Source organism: Neovison vison, chromosome 1 (assembly GCF_020171115.1).
Source record: "Neovison vison isolate M4711 chromosome 1, ASM_NN_V1, whole genome shotgun sequence".
Taxonomy (NCBI): domain Eukaryota; kingdom Metazoa; phylum Chordata; class Mammalia; order Carnivora; family Mustelidae; genus Neogale; species Neogale vison.
Genome location: NC_058091.1, coordinates 183,046,347 through 183,060,762, shown reverse-complemented (window position 1 = coordinate 183,060,762; position 14,416 = coordinate 183,046,347). Strand labels below are relative to the sequence as shown.

The following is a 14,416-nucleotide window of genomic DNA, read 5'->3' as shown; positions in this document are numbered from 1 at the left end:
GAACCTCAGGGGGTTTTGTTGCATACGAGTACTATAGTAAAGAATACATGTCCCTTGTGATTCTCCAGGGTGCAGAGGCCTAAGAGTGACCTAATGAGATAAAGCTCACTCTTCAATCCACTGAAAATGGTCTCATTGGTGACCTCATACATTCCTAAACTCAGTAGTCAGTTCTCTTCTGATTTGACAAATCAGCATCATTTGACATAACACGTGATTTTTAGTTGGCACAATGGGATACAATTAGTATTCATCCTACCTCGCTGGTTATTGCTTCTCAGCCTTGTTTTCTGGTTCTTCCTCTTCTTATCTGTATTCATTCTCCTAATGACCTCATATACTCATGGCTCTGAATACCAGGATATGTCAATGATTATCAGATCTCACTATCCTGCCCAGACTTCGATCCTAAACTCTGGACTCATAGAGCCCACTTCTTAAATGTCTCTACTTAGATGTCTAACAGATATCTCAAATGCAACATGTTAAACATGGGTCCCAAGATACTCCTCCCCAAACCTGCTCTACTCAAAGCCTTCCTCTCCCTACTAGACGGCAGCTCCATTCCTCTTGCCTTTCAGGCCAAACACCTTTAAGTCACAAGGACTCCTCTCTCTCATACCTCCCAACATCCATTAAACCATGTAGCTAAATCCAGAATCCAACAGTTTCTTAGCACTTGAAATGTTGCTACCCTGGTCTCAGCCACTACCCTCTCTTGTTGGGATTTTTAATTTTTATTTGTTGGCTTATTATTTTTTAAGATTTTAAGTAACCCCTATCCCCAACGTGGGGCTCAAACTCACAACCTTGAGATCAAGAGTTGCCTGATCTGCTGCACCTGGGATTGAGTGGACTGAGCCTCTGCCTTCAGCTCAGGTCATGATCTCAGGGTCGTGGGATCGAGCCCCGCATCGGGCTCTCTGCTCAGTGGGGAGCCTGCTTCCCCCTTCTTTCTCTCTCTGCCTCTCTACTTGGAATCTGTCAAATAAATAAATAAAATCTTTAAAAAAAAAAAAAAAAAGAGTTGCCTGATCTACTGACTGAGCCAGCCAGGCGCCCCTCATCTGCATTTCTTAAATAAGCATTACTCAGTGAGTGAACAGGTGACAATGTTCACTCTCAAGCAATTCAGTGTAAAGCAACCATTTGGTAACAGACTTTTAAAAATTTAAACCCCTCATAATAAACATATATTCCTTAAACCAAGAGCTAATACTTAAGTGGTGGAATAGTGATATTTTCATTAAAATCAGAAACCAAAGATGCTTTATATTACTAAATCACTTAACACTTTTCTATAAGTTATGACCAACACCAGAAGAGATGAAACGTAACAGAAATGGGAAAATAAAATTATTTTTCCTTGCAAATGATATAATTATATACCTACAAAAATTTATGCAAATCAAATTAAGAACTCTTGGCTAGCACACAACAGTTCAGCAACACAGCCAGATTTGAGATCAACATAAAATTCCACAGCTTTCAATCTACCAGCAGAATATGGTTGTAAGATACAACAGAAGGAAAAAACTGAACCACAAAATTAAGAAAAAAAAGTTTAAACCCATAAAACTAAAACACATTACCAAACACTGTGCAGGCACATATCATTAATAAAAGGAGAAATGCTGACGATGTGATATTAAATATAAAACCTGTGTACAGAACCGCACAAGGGATGAAATGTATTCATATGTGTAAAAATGTACATATATTATACATCTGCTAACAGGGCAAAATCTGAAAGGGATTGCACCAAAATAATAATCATTACCTCTGAGTTTTAGTAAGTAATTTTCATTTTCTTCATAGTATATTTCTCAGATTTTCTAAAATCATCATCAAAGACCTTTATATTAAAAGTCTTTATTTTCTGGGAGGTATTACTGAAGTCACAGTACCTATTTTGAAGTTTAAATAATCCATAAAAGTATTTATAATAATTAGCTGCTGAATCTGTCAGTGGAATAAATGTTTACAAAATCAGTTTTTAGTTGCGGACAACTATCTGTTACTCTCTCAAAAACGAATCACTGAAAAAAAAAAATCAATCACTGAACTCATTAAGGTTATATCTGACAAAGAGGAGATCTCCCTGTGGATGCAAAGGAAGAGATACATAGTACATACTAGTATACTCTGTGTATTTATTAAGATATGCTGGTGTGTTTTGTTGGACACAGTTACTATTAAAAAATGGAGTTGGACAGTGTTAGGGGCATAGCATGACACCAGGAAAAATCTTTTATCTGTAGTCCACTGCTGTTCTTTTGGAAACCGAATCTCTGAATTTGGCCCCTAACAGCACTGAGCATACTGAGTTAAGTCTCTTTGACCGGACCAATGGAGCAGAAAACCAGAATAAGCATTTCAACCATTTTTCAAGCTGACTATGATTACTGGTCCAGGTGATAGGTTTCAGGGGGCTTTTATATTTAATCTATGATTACAGTTAGTTCTCCATAATAATCAACTTAATACTACCATTAAATCATTACCATGTAAATCATTACCTCACAGAGAGATACCCTGGTGGAGAAAGAACACAGACTGCAAAACAAGAACATTCATGAAATGGAATGCTTTGGTTAGACTAATGTCTTATTTTAAAAAAAAAAAAAGAATCCCTTTGATTCAAGCCTGAGTTCGGCACCTTGCAAGAGACTGATGACACCAGGCTAACGACCCAGAAGACACTGTGTCTCAGATCGGAGCCTGGATGGCTCAGTCAGTTAAGCATCTGCCTTTGGGTCAGTTATGATCCCGGGGTCCTGGGACCAAGTCCAGCATCTGGCTCCCTACTCACCATGGAGTCTGCTTCTCCCTCTGTCCCTTCCCCTACTCATGCTCGCTCTCTCTCTTTCTCTCTCTCAAATAAATAAAATCTTCTAAAAAAAAAAAAAGTCACATGAAAAATACCAATTTTGTTGTTTTGCTTTCTCCTAATAATGAAAAATCTCAGAAGTTGAAAAACCAGTTATCTGCACTTTACCAAGTTATTTATCCTGAGGCAGAGGACATTTTAAGGCTCACTAATGGTAACATAAAAGTAGCTGAAACAAACAAAAAAAAGTAGCTGAACCAAAGACCTCACTCACAAAAATAACTTAGGTATAAGAGGGAAAATGACCGTAAGTAAGAGTAATGCTTCCATGAAAAGACTTATATTATTATAACATTCCTATTAAAAACACAGAACAGTATTTTGAACATATTGAGCAGACTGACTCCTTGCATTAAGTCATGTGAAACCAGTGGCAGGACAGGGAGAAAACCATATAGCTCTACTATATCTAATTAGCTGTTCTACTTTTGGGATGATTTTTTTTTTTTTTAAGATTTTATTTATTTATTTGACAGAGAGAGATCACAAGCAGGCAGAGAGGCAGGCAGAGAGAGAGGAGGAAGCAGGCTCCCTGCTGAGCAGAGAGCCCGATGCGGGCCTCGATCCCAGGACCCTGAGATCATGACCTGAGCCGAAGGCAGCGGCTTAACCCACTGAGCCACCCAGGATGATTTTTAATTCAATCTTACAGCCCATCCTTAAAGATTGATGCCTCCAATCAGAAGTTGAAAAAAACTACAGACTGTTTCAAACTAGTATGAGGTGTTTGGACTATCACTTCTTTAAAAATCTGGAATTTCCCCTCCGGACAAATTAAAACTCTTTTCAAAATCCAATTTTAATGCTATCAATAAATGTCAGTCTGTCACAGTTCAGGGAGGGATCATTGTATTGTTTTTCTAGAAAAATCAGGTTTTCTGGTTGGACAGTACATAATCTCGTCTGTCAGTTCACTGATGGTTCCACAGGCAGTGTGTGAGTGCCTGCTGCTTGGCGTCACCGCTGTTCCTTTCCTGCGTCTCCACATGTAGATGCGGAAGCACATGCTTCACTCATCTCATTTTTACAACAGACATCTCATCAGAAAGTCATTCAACGCCATTCACTCAGGTTTTTGGTCTTCATAAAGTCACTACCAAAGACATAGAGGATGGATTCTCATAGATCCTATTTTCACTAATTTATCCCATAAATACAAATTAGAATAGCACTTCAAGGGAGCATTGTTTTCAAAGATAGCTTAAAAGGATGCTTTCCCATCCCTGCCTTTTGGGACATGGTTTCTTAAAAGCCACCTGTCAAGGCATGAAGACACCTCCAGGCTCCAACAAATACTGTGCCCGTTACCCAAACAATCCTGCAGGACACTGTCAAGTTGTAGGGAGAAGGTCAGTATTTTTGCCTTACACGGTCCTTTGGAGCCTCCAGAATTTCCCCTCCAGTTTATCTACCATGCTCAACTAGGGAGAAAACAGAAGTGTGACTCCCTACAGGTCGTTTAATTTACTTTGGGACAAAATTAGGACACACTTTATCCTATATGCAGCCCACACCCTTCTGAGGATATGAATCTTACCTTCATAGATAGTACTTTTAAGCAAATTACTCTAATAATGATAACCACCAACTATTCTCTCTTGTGCCCTAGAAAGAGGTTTTTTTTTTCTCTCTTTGCTAAAACTAAAATGACATTTCTCCATAACCAACTCATTCATTTCTACTCACTTCCCTTTCCCTTCCTTAAGAAGAAGTTGTGCACGTGAGTCAATTAACCTGGTTCCATGCGGCTGCAACTGGAGAAACAGGGCACTTTTTACTTCACAACGTCTTTTAAGTTATCCACGAACAGACAAGACTTCCCGCCTCAGTTAAGCTGAGCACTCAACAAAAACTTACATCTTTTCCCAGCACTCTGAGTTCAAACTGTGTCTCCTTGAAGTGAACCTTTGTAATCCGAGGCCTAAAAAAACAAAGCAGACGGTGGTAGTGGTGCAGTTTGTAAGAATTAATCTTCCAGCAATTCAGAGAAGTTTCCAGTAGAAAAATACTGGCTCATCACAGCTCCTTTACAGACTGCTACAGTAACTGCTGAGAGTTCCCTACGGGTCATTTGCTCTGGACACCTCCAGAAACAAAATTCCGTTCTCATTCTCCTGTGCTTCTCTAGGAGATGCAGACCAGCTTGGAATCCCCAGGCCCTTGGCCAGTGCTGCCTTCCCAGATGCAGCATAGGGCTATAGGCACCCAGTCTTTCTTAATGCCTCCCCTATTTAGAATTAGAAATCAGAGGAGTCCTAGCCCCACAGATCACTAGCACAGACTGAAATGGATAGGAAACCCCACTATACCCGATCTACATGGATAAGAGAGTCCAGAATCACAGCACCTAAAATTTACAAAGAAAATACATACTAAGATGCACTGGGAGAAAACTTATATCCAGTTTCACTCATTTATTTATCAACCACTGGAAACATACCTGTTCTCTTTTCACTGTCAAAGCAGCCCCATAAGCCAAGCATGTACAGTGTACAATTTTAATACCATCTCTGTCCTCAAGTCATACTTACCAGAAATACTTCCCCACTTGCTTTTTATTCTTGTAGACAACAACACCAACTGGAGTTAATCCTAAGAAATACTCAGATTTGTTTTCTCCCTGCAAAAACAAACATAAAACTCTAACTATGAATTTATTCATGTCAAAGCCCTTTGTCAAACTGTAGTTGGCCATAACAGACAAGGTATGTTGCATTAACACTGGGTCCAGTCTTTCAAAAACATCAGCTTAGAAAGCTAGCTAAGCTATGATGATAGTACAATTAGCTTTTTTCTTTTTTTCAGGTTTTTACTGAAGTTTTCTTAGTGTATTCAGGTCATCCAGAGAACCTGATTACCAATCAGACTCCTGATCAACTCAGCCCACACCCTGTCTACAATGCTATTCACCCTTGGCTGCACTTAACTGGAATCAGCTATGCAGCTTAATATGCTGGAGCTTGGGGGCGCCTGGGTGGCTCAGTGGGTTAAGACTCTGCCTTCGGCTCAGGTCATGATCTCAGGGTCCTGGGATCAAGCCCCGCATCAGGCTCTCTGCTCAGCAAGGAGCCTGCTTCCCACCCCACCCCCTGCCTGCCTCTCTGTCTACTTGTGATCTCTCTCTGTGTGTCAAATAAATAAATAAAACTTTAAAAAAAAATGCTGAAGTTTGGGTGCTACCAAAACCAGTTAAATCACAATCTATAATGAAGGTGCCCAGGTATCAAAAATACAATACTCCAGGTGATTCACAGCCAAGGACCACGAACCACTGGCTTCTATCAAGAGTTCCTTCCCAAGGGCTCATCTTGATCTTATTCTCAGATGAAGATAATGACAAAGGCTAGTTTACCACTACACTTCTCCAGAAAGTTCAGGCAGCTGCCTTCAGGCACACATCTGGACTCTCTGACGTTTCTATCATGCTTCTTCCTACTTCTGCTTGTGACTTTAAGACCACTCAAAAAAGTTAAACATACCATCTTTTCTGGTAAAGACTGAAGCCCCCTTAATTTCCAGGCAATGATAAATCATAATAAAGAAAATGAGTTTCTGAAACAAAAAAGTCACAAACAGAATGGGTATGAAGGACGGCACATGTATGAATTTTATTTCTACTGTAGAGGAAAATAATAGCCTGCAAAGTCACATTTCCAAGGAATGTAAGACAACTGATACGTTTTGGGAGAATACCAGCTGTTGCGTACTTTTGGTTCTAAAAATTCAATCTTAAAGGAATGTATGGAAGATTCTAGTGAACCCAGTTCATTTGCTATAAATTCCTACCATCCACAAAAGTGTGTGAATTAGGATAAACATTACAAAAATGCAGAAGCATTTTGCAGAAGATTCTCTCTTTACACATTTCCTATAAAATAGATGCCTTGAAAAACTAAAAGCCTGAGAAGATTAATGTGGCTAGAAGGAAAATAGTAACTATTCCATAAGGTTTTAGAGATGTTCCCAAATGACAGGAATATAGAGCATTTAATGATTAATGAGATCAAAAGCTAAAATATCCTCGAACTACTAATTCTCCCAAAACATGTAACTTTTATTGCCATACTAAGAGTATGCCCAGGGATGCTTCTTACCCTTTACAAATAATGAGATGATTTTTTTGTTTCAGGAAACTCTGATGTGCAAAAGACAGACTGAGAAATGAATGTATAAATGAGTTATTTGCATTACGGTAAGTTTTATCAGGGCTCCTTAAAAATTACATTCTATAATTTTTTCTTATTTTTTTATTTTTTATTTTTTTTAAAGATTTTATTTATTTATTTGACAAACAGAGATCACAAGTAGGCAGAGAGAGAGAGGAGGAAGCAGGCTCCCTGCTGAGCAGAGAGCCCGATGTGGGGCTTGATCCCAGGACCCTGGGATCATGACCTGAGCCGAAGGCAGAGGCTTTAACCCACTGAGCCACTCAGGCGCCCTACATTCTATAATTTAATTGACATTGTCTATACATCATCTCGAGCAACTCCTTTTGGGTAAAGAATAAGGCACCTGGCTTGTTCTCTCAGATCATCAAATTTGACTATTGCTAATTAAACTCTTAAAAAATGAAAGGCAGGGGCGCCTGGGTGGCTCAGTGGGTTAAAGCCTCTGCCTTCGGCTCAGGTCATGATCCCAGGATCCTGGGATCCAGCCCTGTATCAGGCTCTTTGCTCAGCAGGGAGCCTGCCTCCCCTTCTCTCTGTACCTGGCTCTCTGCCTCTTGGGATTTCTGTCTGTCAAATAAATAAATAAAATCTTTAAAAAAATAAAATAAAATGAAATGAAATGAAAGGCAGTGACACTTCAACCTCACTGACAAAGAATTATCAATTGAGAGAAGTGACTTCAAGGTTAAGACATGGATCCAGAACACTCAACACAGACTCAGTTTAACTGTTCACTGATTATATTCGGCAAGTTTTTATCCGCGGATAAGGAAAATTTGCGAAAATCTTTCTATTACTGCAGTGGCAATAACTGTACTAGGCAGCACCCCTACTGTTTAAGAACCTGTACATCCCACACACAACCACCGACAGCCACACCTGTACCAGTGCCCAAAGCCTACTTTTCTGGAATGTGATTTCATGAATGTTTTTCAGCCATAAAATCTATTTTTGGAAGATCCTCCTGTTCTCTGTCTAATACAATCAATTACAGACCAATTTTAAATGGTTTTGACGTTTAGCTAAGCCCTATGGAGCTTTTATCCAGATTGTGTTTTCAAGCCCAGTTAATTGTTTTCTACACATGGAAACATAATCACAGACTTTTAAGCAAAACTCATTAGGGTTGAATCCATGCAAGAGATTCTTTGTGTTTGAAAAACACAGATGAAAAAGTATCATCTGCTTGCTAAACAACGGGACTGCAGCTTTCCTCTGGGAGTTTCAGTGACTTTTTAGGAAAAATGTCATCAGCTTAAAATATCTTGTGTTAATTAAATGTTACTCACATAGACAGGATGGAGGTCAACGCCATACATCTCCAGGGATTTGGCAGTCCTCAAGTAATTCAGCTCTGCTTCAGAAGGAGCCTGACCCCTACACAGCATAAAAACAAAATGCCTTACTTTACTAATAGATACTGCACTTGTAGGGAATGTAAGCCGTCTTCCCTCTGTTCACTGGAAATATAAATAATTCTTCATGCTAATGCAAACTTAAGTCTTTGTATTTCAAGAAGTCCCTTGCCTTCATGGTGACAAAACATTACACTCTGAGGTGATACTTGTATTAAGTTAATTTCATTGACCAAACCTGTTTTTGCTCAGTACAGCCAATCCCAGTGTCCCAGCATATATTAAAAATTCCATTTCAGAAACCCCCCAAAGAGACTGAGAATAGAAGCACTCGAGTTAAGAAGTACATCCTTCACAAAGAATAAAATGTCTGAACACACCAGCAGTTCTCCACCAGGAGAAGAAGGAGTAAGAGTAGTAGTGAGTAGGGAGAAGAGAACGGGCTCCCCTACACCTTGCTGGGGTCTCAGGAGGACATATGTAGTTTAAAAATATATTAGTATTTATCAATAATAAAAATACTTAATCATTTTCTTACTACAAAGTATAGAAGTCATCCCAAAGTCTTCATTGGTGATAATGTACATAAACGGTATTCATTCCTAACAAGTGTGAGCATCTCCCAGGGTTCTCCACAGATAAGTGGAACTGTGCATGTGTGCATGTATGTCTGTACGTGTGTAACAGAGAAAGACAGAGTTTTTTTATTTGTTAACAAAAGAAGCTATGAATTTTTTTTAATTACTTAATCCTGCTTTGATGCATCCCATGTTTCTGCCATGGTACCCTGGAAAACCCAGCCATACACCATAATTTTGAAATCTATGAAGAATGTTCATTACAAATTAGACACAAGAAAGCTACCAAATCTTGATCAAGCTTTATTCTCTGTAACATAATAGTCACACTGTCAACACCATTACGTTAAGTACACACGTAAGGCCCTTTACCCAAAGCTCCTTGATAATTTCAGAAATACAACTGTACTCTCAAACTCCCAGAATTAGTATTCTCAGAATGTACCAAACACATTGCCCTTCATAATGTTATAACCGGCACTCTCTTAGCATCCACTTCAGAAAAACCTTAAAATTGAAGGGCTCTATAATCAGCCTGGAGAGCATTCAGGTGGCACGCTTACACAAGACAGAAAGCCTGGTTTCTCTGACTGAAATTCAGCAATTGACTTCTGCTGCTACTCACTGAAACAGATCCTTTAGGCAAACATTTTTTGTTGATCAGATTAATTCTACATTTTTTTCCTTAATTATAATAGATCTGAAACCAAGCAAATTCAAGAGGGAATGTTACATAAGAGGCAATAAAGCAAAGTTAATCAGTATAGAGGATTTAACCAAAATAACTATAATTAAATTATAACTTCAATGCTGTAGGCCATTAATTGAAAATCCTACTAGGGGAGTGTGTATATTCTCAGAAGTGCATGTGGTGTTAATATACCACCCATCCAAGGCTCCACACTGTTATCATTGTGATTTCCACATTCACTGCTATAGACTGAATAGGACTTTGCTTATAACTGTGAAGAATTTACATATTTAAAACAGACCAAATCCCCGAATACATTAAGGTCTCTGTGGTTATAAAATATATTTATAGCTGGAAGAATAAACTTCACAAGGTGCTGGTGACTGAAAAAATAGAAAACTGCAAAATACAATATATACAGAATGATTTCATTTATGTAAAATAATACATACAAGAATCTATACAAAATAAATTTTCTCTATGGGAACTTATGCATAGAAAGGGGTCTGAAAGGCCATTCATCAAAAATATGTCGACTTTAGGAACTGGGATTTATTCTCTCTTTTCCAGTTTTTAAATTGTTTGGGTTTTCTACGAGCATTTTAGTGTTATAAGCAGAAAAAAAAAACTTAAAAGAAAAATACTAGAATGTTCACGGCACAGGTGAAGATTTTATCATTCTAGGAACTTTTCTGAAGGCTGCCAACAGCGTAAGATGACAGCTGATGAAGGATGCAACACAAGACATGATTTTTTTTCTAGCTTTGAGATGTAACTGACATACAACATTGTGTAATTTTCAGGTATACAATGTGTTGATTCAATACACTTCTATACTGTAAGATGACTACCACCACAGGGTTAGCTAACACCTTCACTCTGTCACATAATTACCATTTCTTTCCTGTGGTGAGATCATTTAAGGTCTACTTTCTTAACGACTCTCCAGTATATTGATGGTCTTTGAGGGCATTACCCTAAGTGCAATAAGACAGAGAGAAGAGGGGCGCCTGGGTGGCTCAGTGGGTTAAAGCCTCTGCCTTCGGCTCAGGTCATGATCCCAGGGTCCTGGGATCAAGCCCCGCATCGGGCTCTCTGCTCAGCAGGAAGCCTGCTTCCTCCTCTCTCTCTGCCTGCCTCTCTGCCTACTTGTGATCTCTGTCTGTTAAATAAATTAATTAATTTAAAAAAAAATAGACAAAGAGAGAGAAACACTGGGATATCACTTGAGGGAGAATCTAAAAAAGCCAACCTGATAGAAAAAGAGATGTAGAAAGGTGGTTACCAGGGACTGGGGGTGGAGGAAACAGGGAGATGTTGGTCTAAGAGTATAAACTTTAATACGATGAAGTTTGGGGAATCTCATGGATAGCATATTGATTATAGCTAATAAAAAGGGACCCTTATGGCTAATAATACATTCTATGTTTATTAAAAAAATTACTTTTTTTTTTTTAAAAAGGGACGCTTACATTAAAGTTTTATGAATCCTTTCTATGGCTTCTTCGAGTTCCTCCTTCTGATCAGGAACAAACCGGTACTCTGACACATAGCCTGCAGTATGCGTATATGGGTCGTAATCTCCAAGCTCAGCTACAAAAGAAATTACATTTTTTTCCATTTTAGAAAAATAATCCTAAAAATATTTCAAAATATTCCTATCATGCCGAAAACATTTTCTTCAAATGTCTTGTTAATAAATTCATACATAACTACTTTTAGTAAAAAACAACTCTGATTAGCATATATAAACAGTGTAAGTATTATAAAATATAAGTTCTATATTTCTATAAGTTCTATAATCTTTCTGAAAGATTACAATTATTATTTTCATTTCTATTATCTTTACCAGACTATATGAGATAACAATGTTGTTAACAGAATTTAGAGTACATATATTAGAAATGCTAGAGGCAAAAACAACCAGGATGCCCCAAATGGAAATTTAACACAATGTTGTACATTGGTTTACACAAAAAAAGCCAAAATGAAACCAGAAAGCTCATTATATTACATTTAATGAGATTTTCCCCCCCTATGTTAATCCACCTTCCAAGCCCAACCCAATTGATCTATGTGATCCTAGGACATTTTTTCTAGACTATTCCTGATCTCCAAGTCCTACAAAGGCAAGGAATACACTGTCTCATTGTCCCCATACCTAGCTTGATTCTTAGAAAGGGCTCAGTATTTCCACTTAAAAATTGAAAACATCCTCAGCCTCCAAAATGACAATGCAACCTGGAGTTGCCCCACGTGGCTGCCATATTGATGCCAAAAGATGAGGCACAACCAGGGCAACACCCTGAGCTGGTGTTGTCATCTGATCACAGGGAGTCTTCACAGCAGTTGCCCAAGAACAATGTGATCTCTCAGACAATCACAGTTTAAGGGATCAAGAAACTAGGTGGGATGTAGAATGGAAGGGATTTTCAGATTCTGCTTCATCAAGAATCAATGCCATTCCTGTGACTAAAACTCTGAAGTGACCTATTACAAAGGATACATAACTGGCTTTACTTTTACCTCTTCTGAAAGGACACGGATTAAAACCTGAATTCTGACTAAAATTTTGTTTAGGAAAATGTCATTTTCTAAGAAGAATTTTAGTACATAAACTTGCTTAAAAAGAAAAATTCATATTTTTTTCTCGGTTGGCTGCAATGGAACCTACACTGGATGGCATAAGCTCCCAGCTGAGCAGCAATGTTGACAGGGCAAGGCAGCCGGCCCTGAAGGACGTCTTGCTTCACCTGCAAGAAAAACTGATACCTACAAGAGAAATGGAAAAAAGAGATTCATGGTATCTTATACCACCTAGACTCTGATAATCACGGCAACAACCAATGTAATGAAAATAAAGCCACTTCTGTTCTGTGGTGAGGGGACTGTTGAGTGAACAGGACCTCTTTAAACACACTCTACATAAGCAATACAGGATCGTGGCCAAAAAGCGCAGGCTCTCAAGGTAGACTGGCTGGCCTGCATCCCATCTCTGGTACTCACCTGGGCAGCTGCTGACCCTCTCCAACAGCACATCTCCTCACCTGCAAACTCTCCTCATAAGGTTAATGTGGAGGTTACCCAGAAGCTATTCTCAAGATGCTCATTATTGCCACTGCCACACCTACTATGACCCAGCCTTACTGGGAGAAACAAATTGTAAGGACCTAACGCTCTATGATGTGTTACCTACAGGGTCTAAACTCATGGATACAGGACAAAAAGGTCATTATAGTGCAATTCCATCAATTCTTATGCCCATTATCCATGGCTTTGCTCATTCTATTTGCCTAAAAAAAAAAACCCTGTTACAAAAGCACCAACCACTGCTCTAAACACTGTAAATATAATAACTCATTCCAAGGGTCTTACATACAATAACTTACTTAAGACTTTAAGTCAGTACTATTACCATCTCTGTTTTGCAGAATGAAGACTCTAACAGACACAACGAGATGAAGTAACATGTCCAAGACATCACAACTAGCTAAGTAGCAGAGCCAGAACTGAAACGCAGGCAGTCTGACTCTAGAACCTCTTAATCAGGATGCTATGCAACTTTGGCTAGCTTCCCCTCCCCGAACCCCATTCAGTCTTTCAGCCTGTGCCAGGGGTTTATAAACCAACACAATGAACCATCAACACTGCTCTTGGCTGCCATCATCCACCTACACACACACACACACACACACACGCACGCACACACACACGCACACACACACGCACACACACGCACGCACCAGGCTGTCACTGTGGTTTCTGTTTCTTTGGATGCCAATTCTTGTTGTCATTGGGAAGGAGAGAAGAAGGACAAAGGAAATGAATTCTAAAAATCAGCTGTGATCAGCTTTTCTTCTCCAAATGCTTACAACCAAAGCCCATAGTAAGGGAATCCAAATGTTAGATGCTACTTATTATTACTATTTCTAGAAGACTGATAACAAGTTTAATTATATCCACAAGCTTAAGAGAGAATCTGCATAACACCCTGTGTTTCCTCACTGCCCGTTTCAGTAAATAGCACCACAGCCTCCAGATAGCCAAGTGAGAGAAACCTACCCATCAGGGGTAACCTCTGGCACCACATCCAGTCACAGAGTCTGCTGTCTTCTGGAATGGGCACACTACTCTCCATCTCCTAGCCCAGGTCACTATCCCCCAAATTTCTAAAACCTTCAGTGCTCTGCCCTCTTTCATATTATCTCCCTTCCCACCAACCTTCCTGAGAACTAAACAAAATTCTTAAGAGAAAAACAGGATCACATCACTCCCTTAACAAACAGACAAAACCTTAATAAACTTCACTTGCAGGATAAAGTTCAGATCCTTAAGAGATCTTGTGATGTGCACAGCTCAGTCACGGAGTGGCAGGCTTCCCTGGCTTCCTCTGCAAATGGGGTCCATGGCCTAGCATCCCTGTCCCGCCACCAGCCACTCGCACAGAGGCCCCTGAGGGGTCGCCATCCAGGTTTCCTCCAGCCCACAAGCTACAGCACAACAGAACGGCAGCCTTCCCCTTCAGCGGCTCACTTGCTCATACCCACCCGCAACTATCACCAGTGCCACCGGGGTTCCTCTTCCAGTAACAGCCCCTGTGGAAGTGCAGGGCATTCTGGGCAATCCATCCCTCACCACCCTGCTCTGCCCCCCACCGGCCGGGGTCACTGGTGGACAAGCTGCTTTCAAGGGAAGTCCACTCTCCCATTCATGGCTACACTTCTGGAGTTCCC

The 14,416-nt window shown here is 39.6% G+C and overlaps 1 protein-coding gene across 6 annotated transcripts in view; it reads right to left on the bottom strand.

The window, feature by feature from the left end:
• Positions 1–14,416, bottom strand: part of EPB41L4A (erythrocyte membrane protein band 4.1 like 4A) — a 257,238-nt gene that overhangs the window by 95,455 nt on the left and 147,367 nt on the right. For all 6 annotated transcript variants that reach the window (XM_044264248.1, XM_044264234.1, XM_044264239.1 and 3 more), the window contains 5 exons: positions 12,358–12,455; positions 11,156–11,276; positions 8,349–8,436; positions 5,422–5,510; positions 4,748–4,811 (listed from right to left, as the gene is read on the bottom strand). In XM_044264248.1, coding sequence (XP_044120183.1) covers positions 4,748–4,811; positions 5,422–5,510; positions 8,349–8,436; positions 11,156–11,276; positions 12,358–12,455 — 460 coding nt within the window. The remainder of the gene's footprint in view (positions 1–4,747; positions 4,812–5,421; positions 5,511–8,348; positions 8,437–11,155; positions 11,277–12,357; positions 12,456–14,416) is intronic.